At 35.6% G+C, this 21,169-nt stretch overlaps 1 protein-coding gene across 1 annotated transcript; it reads right to left on the bottom strand.

Moving 5' to 3' along the window:
- Positions 1 to 2,640: 2,640 nt before the first annotated feature.
- LOC127560177 (keratin, type I cytoskeletal 28-like) lies at positions 2,641 to 14,651 on the bottom strand. The gene is made up of 8 exons (XM_051994536.1): positions 14,122 to 14,651; positions 13,019 to 13,101; positions 11,365 to 11,521; positions 8,813 to 8,974; positions 8,596 to 8,721; positions 6,483 to 6,700; positions 5,260 to 5,315; positions 2,641 to 3,108 (listed from the first exon to the last, which is right to left on the bottom strand). The coding sequence occupies exons 1-8, from the start codon at positions 14,584 to 14,586 to the stop codon at positions 2,966 to 2,968; spliced, it is 1,410 nt and encodes a 469-aa protein (XP_051850496.1). The 5' UTR covers positions 14,587 to 14,651; the 3' UTR covers positions 2,641 to 2,965.
- Positions 14,652 to 21,169: the final 6,518 nt, after the last annotated feature.

Genomic DNA, 21,169 nt, shown 5'->3' with positions numbered 1-21,169 from the left:
AAACAATTTTTAACAATTTCTTAAAATTTTACATTCCAAATTCTTTCCTTCTCTTCTTTCCCTTTTACCTCACTGAGAAGACAAGCAATTTGTTGTTAAATATAAATGTGTAGTCATGCAAAACATTTCCATCTTAGTCATATTGTGAAAGAAAACAGAAAACAAAAAAATTTCAAGAAAGATAAAGAAAAATTTTTAAAAATTATGTTTCTGAATTGCACATATTTAACCCATATTGGATTGAGTCCTGTCTTGGGAATGGAGAGAAGGAGAAAAATTTGGAACACAAGGTTTTGCAAAGGTGAATGTTGAAAACCATCTAACTATCTTTGTGTGTATTTGGAAAAATAAGTATTATTTAAAAAAATTTTTAAAGTATGCTTCTAGCTGCATTCAGATGCATCAGTTCTTTTTCTGGAGTTGGTTGGCAATTTTTTATAATACGTCATTCAGAATATTTTAGGTCATTGTATTGCTGTGAATAGTTAAGTCATTTGCACTTGTTCACTATACAATATTGCTATTAATGTGTACAATGCTCTCTTGATTATGCTCATTTCACTTCATATCAATTCATATAAGCCTTTCCAGGTTTTTCTAAGAACATCCTGTTGATCAGTTTTTATAGTGCAATATTGCAATTATTTACCACAACTTGTTCAGCCATTCCCCAAATTATTTTATTGTGGTATATAATATAATATATTGGTGAGGTGTATATTTTCCTTATTTAATAGTTAGAAGATAAATTACAGGATGACCTTAATTAGGCATGGGATATCCAAAAGAAATTGGATGAAAAATCAATATAGAAAAAAACTAAATGGATGAAAAATTGCAATAATCTGTACAATGACTATAATCATAGCTGGAAGGTCAATTCCCCAGAGTGAAATGCATTCCATTTCCTCACACCTACCTCTAAATCTCTAATTTCTTTCAAGGCTTACTTCTAACTTTTTCTTAATTTATCTACCCATTGTTCAAACTACTAGTACTACTGCTGATTCCCTTCTAAAGTTATTTTATATTTACTTCTCTTCATATAAGTTATATCCTTTCCTATATCTTCTCCTTCTCCAGTGTAATAAATGCTCCTGAGGGATTATACTTTGTCACTTTGATTTGTGGCTCCAGAACCTATAGTGAATGACTTGCACACAGTAGGCATTTAATTCATGTTTGTTGAATTAAATGAAAATCATTACCTTAGCAATTTTCAGAGTTTTCTAGAAATGTTATTTGTATTCTCAACAAGCCTCTGGAACTGGTAAATATTTTAAATTAGGAACTGAATACCCAGAAAGGAATACCTATATTTAGTATTCTCATCAAAAAGCAAGGCTGAGGACTAGTTAGACTTCAGATGTTCTCCCCCATTTCCCCCATGCAGATACAAATTAAATTTGAATTGTGACAATAGTGGTACAAAGTTTAAGAATGCTTGAATGTGATTCTGGCTATTACCTAAACCTAATGTAAAGAGAAATGAGGAGTGTGTTGGCCAATGGGAAGGAGGAGGAAGTTCTTGGAGTATTCCTAGAGATAGCCTATCTTAGCACGGTGCCTAACACATAGATGACACTTAATAAATGCTAATTTACTGACTGAGCTTAACCTAAACTTCTATGTAGTTCCTTGGACTATATCCAAACTGGGAATCCAAGGATGTTGCACCCATTCCAGTTCAGACTCCTCTCCTTTATCCAACTCAGGAATGGGCAAAGAAAGAAAGTTGGCAGCTTAGATAGTTCAGTACATAGAGAGGTGGACCTGGAGTCAGAAAGAGACCTTAGTCAAATCTGACCCAAGATATTCACTAGCTGCATGACTCTAGACAAGCCATTTAACTATTCTGCCTCAATTTCCTCAATTGTAAAATGAGGTAAATAATAACATCTGCCTTTTAGGATTGTAGTGAGAACAAATAAGATCAAATGAAATTTGTAAAGTGCTTAGCAAAGTGATTGGCTTAGGGTGGATGCTATATATATGCTATAATTGTTATTATTTTTATTTTTGGTTACACTTTTTTTGTTGTTGTTCAGTCCTATCTAATTCTTTGTGACCTTGTTTGGGGTTTTCTTGACAAAGACACTGAAATGTTTTGTTATTGCTGTCTCCAACTCACTTTATAGATGAGGAACTGAGGCAAATAGGGTAAAGTGACTTGCCTAGAGTCACATAGCTAGTAAATGTTTGAGGCCAGATTTGAACTCATGAAGAGAAGGCTTCTTGATTTCAAGTTTAATGCTCTATTCACTGTACCATCTGGCTGTCCTCTATACCAAAGTTTTCTAAGCTGTGGGTTACGACCCCATATGGAATTGTATAACTGAATGTGGGAGTAGCGAAAAATTTGGCAACAGTAAAAGGATCAAATATTCCAATAAGATTTAATTTTTTATGTAAAAATAATCAAGCACATTTATCTCATTAGGATGCAAATTTGAATTTATTTTTAATAAATGGTAAAATTATATGCATAACAAAGAATTCTTCTAAAATAATATTTTTAGGCTTTATTACCAGTAAATATTTGCTTTTTATACCTACTTTATATACCTATATGTCTGGGGTCACATAAAAATTTCTTGAGCAAAAAGGGATCCTTAGTAGAAAAAATTTAAGAAACCCTGCTTTATTATCCTTTCTGTTTATTTTTATATCCACTGTTTATATCAATACTAAAAGCAAACAAAACATCCCAAGTAATTCCTCTACCCATTTATAAACAAGTAATAACAAAAATGACTCATTAAAGAAAATTATTAAGACACTCAAAAATAAAAACTGATGTATATTTGCTTCTTTATTTAACAACAAAAAAACCCCAAACCTGCTATCTGAGAAGAGGAAAAAATAGAAGCAGAGATTTTTTACTAGGTACTAAGAACAGAAACTATTTTTCTTCTCATGTTTAGAATCATTCATCTTTCTAGAATCCTTGTCTTGGCTGGGTTCTCTAGAAAGGGATCCTTTGTTCTGTTTTGCCATTGCTCATCTTAGAACTCTTTTCTTCAATGGAGTGAACCCGGGTTGAGAGAACCTTGCCCCTCTGATCTAGCTCTTCAACAACCGTCTTTACTAGAGTAGTTTTGGAGAGATCTAGAAATGAAACATAGGCAAAATCAATTAATTAGGCAAAAAAAAATTATTAAGATCCTATATTATGTATCAGCTGCTAAGTGCCTAGGTTACAAGAAGAGGCAAAAGACAGTCCCTGTCCTCAAAAAGCTTATAATTTAATAGGGGGATTGTAATGGGCTGAGGCTTGAGTTGATGCAATGAGGTCCCAAGCACATGAGGCTAAATAGTAGTTGGACCATACTCTATTAATATATATGCTTGGAGAAAGAATGGCCCCCGCCCACTCTTTGTGCAAGTCCTGATGTGTTGTATAGGAAATGACGATTTTGGTGGGTGGAGGCAGGGGAGTGGAAAAGGAAGGGGAAGGAGAGACTTTTGGGATTGCCTTGCCATGGTTTGCTCAGCTCACATCTCTCTCTGTTAGCTGGCTTCCTGTGACAACTGTCCATATTGCTATCGCAACCTTTCTTGCCTATATTTGCTATCGCAATCTTTATTCACCTCTTCACTTCAATAAATATTGAAGATTTTCCCCTTAACCTGAGTTCCTGACTCCGGCTGATTTTAAATATGCGGTCATTACAGGGGATAACATAACATATAAAACAAGCTATATATAGGATAATAAAAAATAAGCAGGGCTGGGGAAGGTTTTTTATAAAAAGGTCAGATTTTAGATGGGATTTAAAAGAAGCCAGGGAGGTCAGTAGATAGAGCAGAGAAGGGAGAGCATTCAGCAGGGGGCAAAGAGTCAGAGAAAGTGTCCAAAGCCAAGAGATGGGAGTATCTTGTTTGCAGAACAGTTAGGAGGCTATTACTGGATCAAAGAGTATTTGTTGGATAGAAAGGTGTGAGAAAGCTGGAAAGGTAAGCCAGGTCATGAAGGACCAAGTCCAACATAGGATTTTTTTTTTTTTTTAATTTTGTTCCCCAAGGCAATAAGGAGTTACTGGAATTCATTGAGTAGGGAGTGGTGACATGGTCAAATGCATTTTAGGAAATTCATTTTAGTGGATGAATAGAGGACAGATTGCACTAATGTAGACTGACTCATAAACAGGCTACTGCCATAATAAACAAAGGGTCAGGTGATGATGAGGGTCTGCCCCAGAGTCAGGGAAGTGAAGGGGAGTGTACTCAAGAAGTATTGTAAAGGTAAAATCGGCAAGCCTTGGCAACACATATATACACACGTGTGTGTGTGTGTGTGTGTGTGTGTGTGTGTAACAATAATAATATAATACATGTGGAATGGGAGTTTGGCACATACTTATTCCATGTGCTTTTCCACTTAAGATGACAAGGCTTGCCTAAGAGCAGAACAGATAGTTCTTTAGGAGATGTACAATCTCCCTCTTCCCAACCCCCTCCCCTATTGCCTTCTCCCCATCTTGTTCCCAAGCCTCAATGCATTCAGTTTTCAGTTCTGCTTGTCAGAATCCCTAATTTCTGATATGTGAGGCATTTCCTCATCTTGAAGCCATTTCTCAACAATTTTCACACCACTCATCCTCCTACTCCCCTTCCTCCTTTCAGTTTCCCACAAGTGTTGTCTTCTCTTCATTAAAATGTAAGCTCTTTGAATCAAGCCACTGTACTGCTTGCTTGTTTTTGTATCCCTAGCATTTAAAGTACCTGGCACACAGTGCAAAAATTATCTATTTACCTGCTTCGTAATCTAGCTATTCATCTCCATCTTTCTCACTCCCTCCTCTTCCCTTCTTTCTCTTTTCCTTCATTCTTTCCTTCCTTCTCTCTCTCCCTCCCCTTTTTCCCTTCCTCCCTCTCTCCTTTCCTCTCTCCCTCTCTCTTCACTTCCCTCCCTCCCTTTCTTCCTTCCCTTCCTCTCTCCTCCTTTCTTCCCTCCCTCTCTCCTCCTTTCTTCCCTTCCCCTTCCCCTTTCTTCCTTCCCTCCTTCCCTTCTCCCTCCCTCTCTCCTTTTTTCCTTCCTTCCTCCCTCCCTCCTTCCTCCCTCCCTCCTTCCCACCCTCCCTCCCTCCTTCCTTCCTTCCTTCCTTCCTTCCTTCCTTCCTTCCTTCCTTCCTTCCTTCCTTCCTTCCTTCCTTCCTTCCTTTCTTCCTTCCTTTCTTCCCCTCCTTCCTTTCTTTCTTCTCTTTTTGCTAACTGGAATATTACAAGAACAGTAAAAATAGGAATGCATTTTAATACCTTTAGTTGAATTTCCTGAAACTCCTGACCCATAGCCTTTTGTTTTGGAGCATGAACTATAAAAATAAAAATAAAGAAAGATGACTTTTTTTTAAATTTTTATTCTTGGTGTGATAACAGGAATATTTAAATCCAAGTGAACTTTGCATCAAAACCCAAAATCAGATCTAATTTTGCTGTAGAAGAAACCGAGGCTTGTATATTTAGAACCTGAAATTAAATGACATTTAATCTGAAATGAACATTTATTTAAAAGACCAGAACTGCCTTTTACTTATGAATCTTAACATTCTAAAGTGACAAAATCGACACATAGAAATGTGAATTCACTTTTGTACTTAGGAACTTATGAAATTATTCTTTCTAGATTTATTTTAGGCAGATAGACTTATGAGTTTCTCTTTTTACCTTATTCAGAGTTGCTAAGAAGTTTACTCATTCTCGTTCTCATCAAAACCTGGATTCTGCCCTTGGCACAAAATTTTATTTTTATAGGGAATCAGGTTTCCATACCACTTCCTGTGTACCATCCTTCTCCCACCTCCTTCCAATTTCCCTTTATTCTCTTTCCTAATTGGAATATAAACTACTTGAGAGCAAGAACTGTTTTTCTAGCTTGTATTTGTTATCTCCAGTTATTACCACGTTGTCTAGCATATAGTAACCACTTGATAAATGGTTTTTAAATTAATTTTATTCATTCATTTTTTAACAAATTAGTAGGATGGAAGTTTTCAGGTAGACGTGTTGAGATGAATTTGGGATGGGCAATTTGATGTTATTTAGGGAGAATAGACTAGTTCTTATGCTAAAGTGAGGAATGGTTACTAAATGAAGTCATTTGATCAGATTGGAGTGCCAGAAGTAAGGAGAAGAGAGGGAAAGAAGAAAGAAAAGATGGAGTGGAGAATCATGAATCCAATAAGAATCAATTGATAGAGAAACTAGTAAATAGGAACTTGTGAAAATAACAAGGATTTTGATTTGAAGGGCAGGTAACAGAATTCTTGTGAATGTAATACCATTAGAGATAGCATGATATAGTCTCTAGAGCTTATCTCAAAGTGAGAAAGACTTTGATTCAATCCTGCCTCTGACCTGTGTGACCCTGAGCAAATTACTTAATCTCACATTTCTTTAGGCAATTTGGTGACAACTTGTTTGTGTTTTCTAAAGTCTTGTGATCCTGAAAATAAATAGCATTTTCTAGTGGATTTCCTTACCTTCCATCCCCATCAATTAGTCGACAGTAGGTCTCAATTTCCTTTTCCAGACGAATCTTGGTATCAAGCAGCTGCTCATACTCCAGCTTCTGGCCCTCAGTTTCAGTCCTGACCTGCTGCAGTTGTTCCTCCAGAGCTCCAATTTGGGCCTGGATTTGTGATAGCTGCACACAGTAGTTCCCTTCTGTCTCATTCAAGGAACATTCCAGTGAGTGTTTCTAGGGGTACAAGAGAAAGGCATATCTAAGATTAAAATTAAATCAGAAAAATCAGGAATGAGTCAGATAATGAAAATTGGCCCAGTGGATCTAGGGAAAGGATTCTAAATCTAATTTTTGGGTCATGGATTCCTTTTGCAGTCAGATGAAGTTTTTTCAGAATAATGTTTTTGAATGTACACTTATAAAGTCATCTCTCAATGCTGGTGCCCTGCATTTCTGTGAATGGACATCTGGACCATCTACATAGTGTATTTGGTCTCAAGCTCATTTTTCTGAGAAATGTTGGGATGATGGACATGACAGTTAGCAGTTTAACACTTAAAAAATGCCATATGTCATACATTTCCTTTTCTTCCAGCTTAGTGAAAAGGAAAATGTGTCTCCACGCTGGCCTCTTCACACACAGCCAACTGATGGCTAAGGCTAAATGGTTTCCATTCTTTGGTCATAATGGGATTTGGTTTCTAGTTTTTGTGTTACTAATGGACAGATAATGTGCCTCAATGGAGAGAAGACTGATCTCAGAGCCAAATACATACTAGCTGTGTGACCCTGGTAGAGTGACTTAGTGCCCAAACCAAGTCTCTAAATTATATATCCTTGCTGATTTTCATTGGTATCAGAAGTTTTCACAATGGGAGTTCCCTAATTAGATAAAAAATTCAACATAGCATATTAAAAGAATAATGACATAATTTCTTGGTTAAATTTAGCAGGACACATAATTTATAGTTATTTAAAATATTTTAAAAAATAATCCCTATTTCTCATTGACTTGTATATATTTTTGTGTGTACATAAGATTATAAAGCTAGAGCTAGAATGGATCTCAGGTCATGTAGTCCACCTCCATTGTTTTACAGATGAGGAAACTGAGATGAGGGAAGTTGTGACTTACTTGAAGCAGTAAGTGATATAAGCAGTTTTAGAATCCACAGCCATGCTTTTTCCAGTATACCAGGCTATGGTTTCCATGCCAAAAATATAAGTTTCTTAGGAGTGAGGTGAGAGGTTGGAAAACTGTTTCATTTCTGTCTTTGTATCCATACTGCTTAGCATGTAGTAAGCACTTAAGACAGGCTTGATAATTGCCTGATAGTTGAGGCAGAAATTATTTTATAACATGAACTTTAATCAATTGACCAATAAGCATTTATTATGTGCCTATAATGTGCTAAGCATTGTCCTAGCAGGGGTCCTCAAACTATGGCTTGCAGGCCAGATGCAGCAGTTGAGGACGTTTATCCCCCTCACCCAGGGCTATGAAGTTTCTTTATTTAAAGGCCCACAAAACAAAGTTTTTGTTTTTACTATAGTTCGGTCCTCCAACAGTCTGAGGGACAGTGAACTGACAGTTTGAGGACCCCTAGGTTGGGCATTGGAAAGACATAACTAAAAAGGTCCCTGCCCTCAATAACTAATTTTTTTGGGGGGGGTCTTCAGGTCAGGAAATTTTTTTGTTACTGTAGATTTGTTATTATTTTTAAATGAGCATTCAGTCCTCGTTGGGAATAAAATGCTTGATGATTTCAAGGAGAGAAATATAATTTCCTTGTTGCCTTGCCTTCCTCCCTCTCTTCCTTCCTCTTCCTCTCTCCCTCCCTTCCCCTTCCTCCCTCCCTCCTTCCCTCTCTTCCTTCTCCTTCCTCCCTCCCCTCTTGTCCTTCCTTCCTTCCTTCCTTCCTTCCTTCCTTCCTTCCTTCCTTCCTTCCTTCCTTCCTTCCTTCCTTCCTTCCTTCCTTCCTTCCTTCCTTCCTTCCTTCCTTCCTTCCTTCCTTCCTTCCTTCCTTCCTTCCTTCCTTCCTTCCTTCCTTCCTTCCTTCCTTCCTTCCTTCCTTCCTTCCTCTTTCTTTTCATTTTCAACGCGTTTGATGCACACAATTCTCACTCACCGTTGCTAGAAGAGATTGTAGCTCGATCTCCAGAGTTTGGACAGTACGCTTCATTTCTGTGAGTTCGCTCCTGGCCGAAGTGGCGGCTCCAGCATCATCCGAGATTTGCTGTTGGAGCGTGGCGCTCTGAATCAGAAAACAGTTCAAGTCAGTGTGGTGAAGACAGGAAAAAAAAAAAAAAAAGACGGGTAATGAATATCAGCTGTAATAGACCTACTTTTTCATTGAACCAGGCTTCAGCATCCCTGCGATTCTGCTCAGCCAAATCTTCGTACTCCGCCCTCATATTGTTCAGCAGAACGGTCAGATCCACCCCGGGGGCTGCATTCATTTCCACATTCACGTTCCCACCTGCAGCGCACTGGAGGGCTTTCACTTCCTGAAAATAAATCACCAAGAAGACTTTCAAGGAGAAGTTTGATGCCAGTTCTTAGAGATTCACCGAACTGCCATATCAGTTTTGTAGGTTGAATTTTTTTTTTTTTAAATTGAATTCAAATTCATTCCGAATCCTTTCTTTGATGAGATTTCTTGCTTTAAAAAATGTTGATAGTTGGTATAATGCAGCATTTCCTAATCTGGGATCCATGAACTTCTTAAAAATTATTTTGGTAGTTATTTCAAAATAATTTATTTTCATCATAATCCTGTACATTTTATTTTATACATTTGAAGACTATTCTGAGAAGGGGTCCATCTATAGGCTTTTTTAAATTGTCAAAGGGTTGTGAGTTAAGTTAAGTAACCCTTAACTAGGTTAGGTTAGAAAGACATACAATCAGGTGTTGAAGTGTGATCCTAGAATAGTCACTGAGTCTCTCAGTGGCCCTTGGCAATTTGCTAAGAATCTAAACTGAAGAACTCTTTATCAATGTACTTTAATAAAATAAATTCCCTTATTGGAACTTCAATTCAATTTAATAAACATTCATTAAGTACCCACTATGTGCTAGAAACTATGCTTAAGTGCTGGGAATAAAAAAGGAGACAAAAGATAGTCCCTGTCTTCAAGGAGTTTATAATCTAATGGCAGTGGTAGGGGGCACATATAATGTGTAAACAAAAAATACTAATTCCCCCTCAAAGGATAAATAAATAAATAAATAAACAGTTTAAAAAGGAATTGAAATCCACTAATACCAATGAAACTATAGGTTTGATTTAAAATTTTAAAAAACCACACTCCCCCTAAAACAACAACAACAACAAAAAACTCTGTTAGATCCCAAACATTTATCAAAAGCTTATAGAACATTGGGTATTGTTTTAAGTACTTTGAGGTAAGAATTTAGAGAAGATATTAAGCAAAGTGAATGAATCTTTCTAAACTGGACAAATACAATCCAAGCTGGATTTAGAATGATAAGATCTGGATTTGAATTCAACATTGACTATTAATTATATTGGGCAAGACATTGAGTTTCTCTAGATCTTGAATTTTTCCCATATAAAATGAGGAAATTGGATTAGATTATGTCTAAGACTAAGTGAGCCCTTATCAAATGACATTATTTTTGTAAAGCACTTAGCACAATGCCTGACACATAGTAGGAGTTTAATACATGTTACTATTTCTTTCCCTTCCCTCCTATTTTAAACATTAATTTTTGGTAAAACTGTATAAAATGTACTCTAGAGTCTATTAAACAAACTATACCACATGAATATGTTTCATTCAAAAATATATATTGAGCAACAATTAGGTGCAATGCACAGGAGCTGGAGAAGATCTCAGAAGTACCTAGTCTAACCTTCTCATTTGATAAAGACACTGAAACATAGTGTGATTTTGGGACTGTGTTACACAGGCAGTAGGTATCATAGGTAGGATATGAACTCAAGTCCTGTGATCCCACAGCCAATATTCTTCCCCTTTTACCACAAAAATGGCTAAGACATTTTCCCAGATATATGTTGTTGCTCCTGGTTCGTTATTGAAGATTAGACCAAATGACATCAGGAGGGAGATACCTTAACTTGCAAGTGAATGGGCAGGCTGTACAAAGTTATCAGCCTCACTTTCTTAACATTCACTGAACAGTCGTAACACAACTGGCAATGGTCATGGATTCATTAGGAGATCTTGGCCTTTTAAAAGATCTTTACCAGATCTCAGTTTGTCTGAGACAATGTGCACTCAATAATTAAAGGCTTCTTAAGAATTGAAACAATCGATGGCCTAAATTGTCTTCATAACAGAGTCAGTCTGGGATGGGAAAACCCTTAGAGTTTCTGGCCTGAACACAAACTATTACTATGAATATAGGAGATGATTTTTTTTGAGATTTTGTAGTATTACAAATTTAGAGCTGGAAGAGACATTTAAAATCAAGCCTATAATTTTATAGATGAAGAAACTGAAGCCCAGAGGGGTTAAATGACTCAAGAAGGAATCTATGGCTGGATTTGAATCCAGATTTTACTGTCTAAAAGTCCATTAATTTATTAACCACACCATCCATAAGACCAATGAATTATCACTTTTTTTCTCTTTAAATCATCCTATATAGATTTTTATTTATATTTTAATATTCCTGGTTGATTGTAAGCTCTTTGACATCAAGAACTCTTTTTGTCTTGTCTTTGTTGTGTCTGTGCCATGTACTGTGCCATGGAGAGCTTTTAAGAAGAATCTGACCCAAAATCAGTCCATTAAAGTGGGAGAATAATTTGGCATAAAGGGGAAGCATGCATGATTATTATATTTGTAATTGACCAGAGGGCAAGTTAGTTGACTAAAGAAGGCATGGGGCTTTAATTTATTCCTACCTCTTCGTGGTTCTTCTTGAGGTAAGTAAGCTCCTCATTCATAGTTTCATATTGGATTTCCAGGTCTGTTCTGCAGAGTGTCAATTCATCCAGGACTCTGCGTAGGCCATTGATATCTGCCTCAACACTTTGATGAAAAGCCAGCTCATTTTCAAACCTTAGAGAACATTGCATTGATTTTCAGGTCAAGGCATAAGGTAAGACAAAAATAAAACCAAATTCCCTTTAAGTTGAAAATTAAAATAGGTCAGGATAGAACTAGGAATAATTTCTTCTGGGCAATTATTAATAATTAATTTATTATTAATACATCATTAAAATATGAATTATACATATATACACATACATTATTAATAATAATTTCCTCTGGAAAGTTATTATTAGTACCACAAACTGTTCTTATGACAAGTGGTATAAAATGTTGTCTCAGCGGTGAGTGGGGTAAGACAAAGAACTCTTATTTACCCCTTACTATACCAATATGAGACCACTGGTTGGGAGGTTATGTTCCTATGGGAAGGAAAAAGCAGGACAAAATAGAAGTAGAGCTCATTTTTGCACATTGCCTGGCAGATAGTAAACCCTTAATAAATGCTTCACTATTATTTTGTGTTTATGTTGCTAAAGGGATGCAAATACCATCTTATTGTCAGTTGTTTCAGTCATGTCCAACTCTTTATGACCTCATTTTTTGGGTTTTCTATACAAAGATACTGGAATGGTTTGCTATTTCCTTCTCCAACTCATTTTACAGTTGAGAAAATTGAGGCAAACAGGTTAATTTATTTGCTCAAGGTTACATGGGTAGTAAGTATCTGAGGCCAGATTTGAACTCAAGAAGATGAGTCTTCATAGTGCTGTAGCCACTGTGCTACCCAGTTGCCTGTAAATACTGTCGGTGTTCTCCAGATCTGGCAACGTTTCAATTCAGCTTCCTGGGGGAAAGTCCCAGTTACTCTACCATAGTTATGGCTCTAACAACTAATTCTCTGATAAACTTAAAAAGCATAAAGAAATTTTTTTTTATAATTCTATCTATAAATCAATTAACAAACATTTACTAAATGCTAGGCACTTTACTAGGCCCTAGCGTTACATGTATCTTACTCATAGTAATATCACTTCCAAATTATTTCACTGGTGTAAAGTTCCAAAAACCCATTCAAACTTTTTCTGTCTCATTTTTCCCTTTCCTTTCCTTTCCTCTTTTTTAATATCATAGGTTGTATTTTGTTAAAAATTCAACTATTTTACAATCCTGATTTTGGTTGGTAGTATTACAAGATGAATCCCCTTTCCACATTTTTATTATTCTTTCTTATTTATTGGATATTGAAACATTCAATCAAAGAAATAATAATAACTAGTATTTATATAGCAATGTGTGCTTTGCAAAGTGTTTTATATTTGATAATCTCATGAACCCAGGGAGAGAGATGTTATTATCCCCATTTTACAGGTGAGGAAACTGATGCTAAGTTTAAACTAGTTGAACAATGTGACATAGCTAATATGGATCTGAGATAATATTTAAATTCAAGTTTCTCTGACTCAAAGTCTAACACTCTTTCCACTGTACTGTGTAGCTTCTCAGAAATAGAAAGAAACATTTCTTCCATAAACATTGTCCCTAGCATTATTGTATACTTCTTACTTCAGACGGAAATCATCTGCAGCCAGTCTGGCATTGTCAATCTGCAGAACAACATTAGCATTGCTTGTAGTGGAAGAGATAAGCTAGAACAAATCAAAAGAGAAAGAAACTTTTAACGTGCATTTACAAGCCAAAATCTCATTTCACAAGACCAAATGTGGTACAAAACTAAATGAAGAGCTTTCTTAAAAAGCAATTAGAGTGTTTTCAACTTTAAAAGAAAGTACTGGTATAGTTTTATTTCACTCAAGATCACAGACATCAATCTGGATTCCACTTAAGTTATCATTCCATATTATTCATTTTATTTTTTGAGTGAGAGATAAAGAGGCCCATTCGTTTTCATACAGCTGGTAAATTGCCAATCTTGGGATTCTAATTCCAAATCCAGCTCTAATAAATATTATTATAGCAAATAAATTCTAAGATCAGAGAATTTAGAACTGAAAAGAACTTTAGAAGTTTTTTCCATCTCTTTCTTTTTACAGTTAAGGAAACTGAGTCTCAGAGAAAATAATTGATAGACCCAGTTTTCCTGATTCTAAACTCAGCACTTTCCTTCTACTTCAAGCTATCTCATCTTAGCTGAAAATGTTCAAAGTGAGAATACATAATTGAACTGGAAGCATCCAGTCCAATGCAATGAACATTTACTAAGTGCCTACTGCATGCAAGTCACTATTATAAGTGGCTGGGGATACAAGGACAAAATGAAAAATGGCATTGATTAGTTTTAATAACATGGAAACTCTTGAAACAATGTAAAATTCCTTACAAATGACTTACAATGACTTAAAAGAATAGGGATTGCCAATTAAAATTAATTATAACATTGTACCATACATGATAAGTATTAGAACTCTGCATTTCACCTTATCATAGAGATTTTGCTGGCACATTTATAATACCTAGGCAAGGCATACTTGGAATTCTTTCGAATTTGGAATTTCTTACCTTATTTTTTTTTATTTTAATTTTTCAAAAATTTTAAAAGCTTTTTATTTTCAAAACATATGGACGGATAAGTTTTCAACATTGATTGCAGAACATTGTGTTTCAGATTTTCCCCTCCTTCCCCTCATTCCCTCCTCTAAATGTCTTACCTTATTCTTAAGCTCTTCAATCGTCAGTTGATATCTGCTATAGTCATGGTCTAGGCCACGGCAAGAACCAGGACCAAATTTCTCATACCACCCTTTAATTTTTTGCTCTAGCTCAGAATTGGCCTCCTCCAGAGCTCTCACGTTGTCCAAATAAGAAGCCAAACGGTCATTAAGGTTCTGCATGGTGACCTTCTCATTGCCAGAGAGGAGGCCTTCGTTCCCCACAAAACCAGCACAAGAAGCACTTCCAAAGCTACCACCAACAGGGTTCCCACTGGGGGAACCCCCTGAGCTCCCCCCGAAGCAGCTTCCATAACCTCCACCAGGTAAGTTTCCACCTCCTACAAAAGAGCCGCCACACAGGCTATTATTCCCAAAGCTAGTGCTACCATTGGGTATTCTGACGGAGCCAGCTCCAGACCAGGAGCAAATGCGTCTGGGTCCACTAGAAATCCGAAGAGACATGGTCTTTGAAGAAAGAGCTCAATTTGTTTGTGGGGTAGTTAGAGAGTCAAAGTGGAGAGCCTACTTAGTTTAGATGGTTTCTGTGAGTTTTATATACAATGAGTAGGGGTGTTTCTCTTTGAATTCTGTCTGAGAAAAATGATATCTGCTAGATCAGCATGAATTATCCATAATTGGATGATTTGGGGGGCAATTAATATCTAACTCCTGTGAATTCTCTCCATATACATGCTAGCTATTATTATTGTTATTAGGAAGGCAACTACCTTAAGGATATTTATTATCTTAAAAATAATAGGGTGGGGCTGGGTTATTTTAATTATTTATCTTCTAATTTTTTGATGAGTAATTCTTTACTTTCATCCAGCCAGTAGACTATAATTATTATCATGTAGTGTAAGGTATTATCATATTTCAAAGAAAAAGTAAAAGTTTGATATGGAGCCTGTTTGTCTTTGGAATATCAATACTTGAGTCAATTTATTTAATTTAGAAAACCCTATAGTATAACTCACTACATCTTAGGCTTAATGTAATAGGCACAATAACATCTATAATTAAAAATATCAGGAGGACTTCACTAACTGTATATAAAGGATTTTTCTTCCATTTAGATTCTGCAAAGAATATTCTCTCTGAAAATAGTGAGCATCTTTGGTTAATATGTCTCCTTGTTTTATGTTCTGCTTAATATTGATTCATTCTATGCTTTTCTGCTTTATGAGATAGTACTCCTTATAAATGTCAATCATCCTTCTTTGTTAGATTTTGATAGACAAATTTATTATCTACTCCATTATGACTTTTAGCAGACATCTTTTTTCATGTGGGAAACAGGTTAGATTTTTACTAAGATGGTTTCTGGGTGTTTTTGGTCTTCTTGTTGTGGCAATTACATTGTTTAGAATTATTTAGAATTCTGAGTAAAATTACAATGTGTCATTATCATTTCTGTTGTTCATTTTTGTTTTGTTTTGGTTTTTAGTAATTCATTTAAAGAATTCAGGATTAATCCTTTTAAATTGCATGCCTTTTATTTATCATTATTTCTCTTCCTCGTGCTCCTCCTCTTTCTCTTCCTCTTTCTTCCTTCTTCTCCTCTCCCTTCTTTCCTCTCCTCCCTCCCTCCTTTCCTTCCTACTTCCCTCCCTCCCTCCCTCCTTTCTTCCTCCTTCTCTTCCTTCCTTCCTTCCTTCCTTCCTTCCTTCCTTCCTTCCTTCCTTCCTTCCTTCCTTCCTTCCTTCCTTCCTTCCTTCCTTCCTTCCTTTCTTCCTTCCTTCCTTCCTTTCTCTTTCTCTGTCTGTCTCTCTGTCTTTCTTCTTCAGTAAATTTTGACAACTTCAATGAGTTGACTGTGCATAGACAACTTAGAAATAACTCCCACATCAACAATAGATGTTTTCCTTTATGCAAAGATATAGTTAATTTCATTTTTCTGTTGATATTCTGGTACTCCCTATGTCTAGTACCTACCAAACCTATTTTTGAAGAAAGTGATCAGGAAAAAGCTGGTGCAGTGAATAGAGTAAGGGACCTAGAATCCAAAAAATTCAATTTCCCCTAGAATCCTAGATACTTAGGAATTGGATAACCCTGGGCACTTAATTTAGTCTTTATCTCCCTTGGTTGGAGATAATAATAGGAACTATCTCCCAGGGTTGGTGTGAGAATAAAATGAGATAATATTTCAAAAGTTTTTTGCAAACCTTACAGTACCGTATAAATGCTAATTGTTATTATAGAAGAGTAAGGCTTCTGTCTAATCTACAAATCTCATTTCCTTCTCAATCATAATTTCCCATATAAATAAATGATAATAAAATAATGATAAATGAATAAAATAATAGATTATAAATGTATTATATTATAATGATATAATAATAAATATAAAATATGATATAAAATAAAATAGTGTTTGCTACATGTAAAGCACTGTGCTAAACACCAAGAACACAAATAGAAAAATAAGACAGCCTCTGTTCTCAAGGAGCTCAAATTTGAAAATGGGAGACAATACATATAATATATTTTTCCCCATTCTTTCCCCTTTCCCCTTTGCATTGGAATAGAATATATTTTCATTTGATTTGAAGAATCTTATCAACTTCTTTGGAGAATTTCTCTACCACATTATCTTCAGTAACTGAGTACATGAGCTTTACTTATTCTTATGGTAGTCTTTTTGGAAATAGTTAACATTAGAACTTCTATACCTGATGTCTAACTATATCATGCATTAATTTAGGGTGTCCCAAAAGTCTTGGTGTAGGTTTAACTTTAATATTTTAATCCTTCTTATTCTTTTAATAGTTTAACATTGCACTAAGATTTTTGGAACATCTTGTCTTACTTTTAACCTCTGGGCAAACAATAACACCCATTCTACTAGCACTTTCTTTGCCTTTCCAAGGAGTATTTGTGAGCCATCCTTCACTGAGCTGCTTCCTTTGTTCTTCTGGCTTCATTAATGAAAAGAACATCAAAACTGCTATGATTCCACAGTTCTGGCAATGAGTATATTCATTAATTATTGAATAAAACTCTCATGTTTAAGAGATGAATAGTCAAACTTTTTTTTTTTTTTGGTTATCTGAAAGAAATTGTGTGATTCTTCAAATCTTGTACTTTCTTTCTCACTATTCAATCACCATCACTAGATGATATTAGTATAGGTATATCTTACTTATTTTAGAATAGCTTGCATCTTTTCTTTTTCTTATTCCTCACAGGAAAGGAGCAGAGAGAAAGGGAGCAATCATTAAGTACCTACTATATACGAGGCATCATCTAAGTACTTTACAAGTGATAAATATCATGTTTGTTACAACAACTCTCAAAAGGAAATATTATTCGCTTTTCATAGGAAAACCGAGGAAGCAGAGATTGTGTGACCTGCTTAAGGTCACACAGTAAGTGTCTGAGGTCAGATTTGCATTCAGATCTAATTCCAAGCTCAATCGCTCTATCTTTTGCCATTTAGCTACTATCTACCTAGTAGAATAGAATCTTTTTGAAAACGAGTTATTTCATTTGTGTCTTTCTATCCCTGTATTCAGGACATTTCTTTGTATGATGATTAGATACTTGTTGAATGTGATCTTATAAGGTCACAACATAAATATGGGAATCACTTTGTTGGAGTAGAGCCCTTATGGTTGCCTCGTGCTGAGGACTGACCGCTTTTCCCTTAGCTCTTCATAGTTGATTGCTGATGTGTTGCAACCTGTTCACTCATACCATCCACTTTCCCATTACCCTCTGAGTAACATTTAATTTTAATTCTTTGGAGACTGCTGTGGTCTATGATTCATCCTGATTATTAATCTCAAGTGGAGAATTAAAAACAATATTTTCCAGAGTTACAGAGAGGAGATTTAACACAGTGGCCACATTGAAGAGGGACTTTGTTTGTAGATAACATTTAGCACAATTCCTGACACATTAAATATTTAATAAATGTTTGTTGACTTACTGACTTGATCTAACTTTTAGCTTGCATCAAACCGTAAAGCAGGGAAGGAGGAAGGAGAAAGGGAACAGATGGATGGAAAGGAAAAAGAATTTTTATGTACTATGTTCCAGACTCTGTGCTAATAAGCATTTTACAAAAATTATCTCACTTAATTCTCATAACAACCTTGGGAGGTATGTGATATTATTATCCCCATTTTGTAAGTAAGCAAGGACATTTTGGTGTCTGGATATAGTTCTAGGCCCAAGGTCAGAAAGACCTGAGTTCAAATTTAGCCTCAAGAATACTTACTAGCTATGTGACCCTGGGCAATTAATTAACTCTGCTTTTGTAAAATGAGCTAGCGAAGGAAATGGCAAATCACTCCAATATATCAAGAAAATCCCAAATGGGGTCACAAAGATTGAACATGACTGAACAACAATAAGAAAACAGTTAAGGAAATTGAGGCAGACAGAGGTTAAGTGATTTATTCAGGGTTAGACAGGTGGCAAGTATCTGAATCTGGATTTGAACTCAGGTCTTTCTAACCTCAAGTATAGTACTATATTCACTATACCACCTAGTTTAACCTTTTTTGGTTATATACCTATTAATTTTTTTAAAAAAGCATGCACCTCTAATATATGCCTATTTTCCTAATTATAAATTGTAAACATGCATTATTATACTAATAATTCTGCTATAAAATTTACAGAAAATCTAGAAATTAACAAGATGAGATAAAGATAAAGATTTGATCCAAACTTCATTAGGGAGCCACAGGAGTTTATTGAGCAGAAGAATGTCATTGTCAGATCTGTGTTTTAGGAAAAATCACCAAGGCAACTCTTTGGAGGATAAATTGAAAACAGAAAGACTGTAGGAAGATAGACCAGGAAGTAAATGATAGCAGTAGCTGGAACAAGAGATGATAAGAAACTGAATCATGGATTTGACTGTATCACCTCTCTATTCAGCAAATTTCAGTGGCTTCTTATCACTTCCAAGATAAACATCACATTTTCTGTTTGTTTTTTAAAGCCCTTTATAACCTGTTCTCTCTCTCCCTTTCTGAAATTCATACACCCGATTCCCTTCCAAGACTGCTGCCATCTAGGACACTGGTCTCTTTACTGTTCCTTGCACATGATCCACTATCTCTTCACTCATCACATCACCCTCTAGCCAATTTTCACTGTCTACTTATCTCCCCACCTTAAACCTTGGAATTCTTTCCCTCTTGTCCTCTGTCTATTGCCTTCCCTGGTTCCCTTTAGGTCTTAGCAAATGATTTCCCTTTACATCAGTGTCTTCTCTCTGTGGATTACATCCAATTTATCCTTCCTGTATCTTGATTATATATAGCTGGTTGTTTGTTCTCTCCCCTGTTAAGTCATGAACTTCTTCATGGTAGGAAATGGTTTTGCCTTCTTTGTATTTCCAGTGCTCAGTATAATTCCTATCACATTTATTACTGTTATTCAGTCATTCAGATGGGCTCAGTTCTTTGTGACCCCACAGACCAAGCTGTCCACAGTGTTTTCTTGGTCCTAAAAGAAGTCTTAGACAAGATATTACAAACAAATTTATCCAGTTTCTCTAAGTGTGAGAATATATATATATGTTTTGGCATTTAGAATCCAGTATGGTTTCTATTTTCCTCTGTTCTCCAAAGTAATTTTCACCCATGTAAAGAAGTTTTGTCTTTTAAATTTGAATTTAGTTATTTTTCTTTTGTATTGAATTATTATTCATATTCAAATATGAATAATTAATTGTTGAATTAGATATTTTCCCTTTGTATTATTATTATTTTTGCTGTTTTTTTGTCATTTTTTCAGTTATGATTGACTCTCCATAATCCCATTTGGGATTTTCTTGGCAAAGATACTGGAATGGCTTGCCATTTCCTTCTCCAAATCACTTTACAGAGGAGAAAACTTAGGCAAATAAGTTTAAGGGATTTGCTTGTCACACAGGCAGTAGGTTTTGAACTCAGGTCTTTCCTATTCTAGACCCAGTGCTCTACCCACTGAGCAACCTAGCTGCCTCCTATCACATGCTAGGAGCTTAATAAATAAACATTTCTTGGTTTCACTTGAATTGGACTGGTGTCTGTGAGAGTAGAGAAAAGTAGGCAGATGTGAGTGATGTGGTAGTAGTAGAAATGACAAGATTTGACAAAAAAGTGTAAAGTCAAGGATGAAGACAAGTTTACCAACCCTGGCTACTGGAAAGATGTGGGTGTCTTCAAGAAAAATAGATAGTTTTAGAGAGAGACAAGTGTTGAGAAAAGGTAATAAACTCTGATTATTAGCAAGAGGTAATAAATTCTGTTGAATCTGAGATGCCTGCAGGGCATCAAATACCAAATGTTCAAAAAACAGTTAGTAATTCAGGATTGAAGTTTAGGAGAAAGACTAAGGGTGGATATATAGATCTAGGGGAGTCATCAGTATAGACCATTAAACCCATGCAAGCTATTGAGATCCTTGAAGGAGGGTGTAGAGAAGAGAAGAGAGCCTTGGGATACAATGGCACTTTGCAAATGGCACTTTGCAGGTATATTAAAATTGATGAGTCAGCAGAATGAGAGTCAATCAGATTAGTAGGAAGAGAAACAAGAAAGAGTAGTGCTATGACAGCTCAGAGCAAGAGTATTCAAGAGGAGAGGGTGCTCATCAGTGTCAAAATCTGCAAAGATAATAGTGAGAACTGGGGAAAGACCATTGGACCTAACAATTAAGAGACCATTGGAACTTTAGAGAGAATAGTCTTGATTGAATGAGATTTCCAGTATAATGACATTAAAAATCTGGGATATTAGGAGAATGCTGATGCCTTCAAGGTATTGAATTTATATCTAAATTTTTTCCCAGGCATATTACTTCCCAAAGAAAATTATTTAATAACAAGGTTAGTGAATTACCATTAAATCAGGTCAACTAATCCTTCTGTGTTTGATGACAATTTAATTGGTTTACAGAGCTTACTTTATATCAGAAAAAAAAGGAACTATATTCATGTGACTAATTCATAAGTTTTATTAGGAAGTATGTAGATTTGCAATATTTAGCTGCTGGGCGTGTCAGAATTATAATGAGTTTCTAGAGTGAGATAACCACTAGA

This window comes from Antechinus flavipes, chromosome 4 (genome assembly GCF_016432865.1).
Source record: "Antechinus flavipes isolate AdamAnt ecotype Samford, QLD, Australia chromosome 4, AdamAnt_v2, whole genome shotgun sequence".
Classification (NCBI taxonomy): Eukaryota; Metazoa; Chordata; class Mammalia; order Dasyuromorphia; family Dasyuridae; genus Antechinus; species Antechinus flavipes.
Note: the sequence above shows the minus strand (reverse complement) of the source record. Positions and strands in the feature narration are given on the sequence as shown.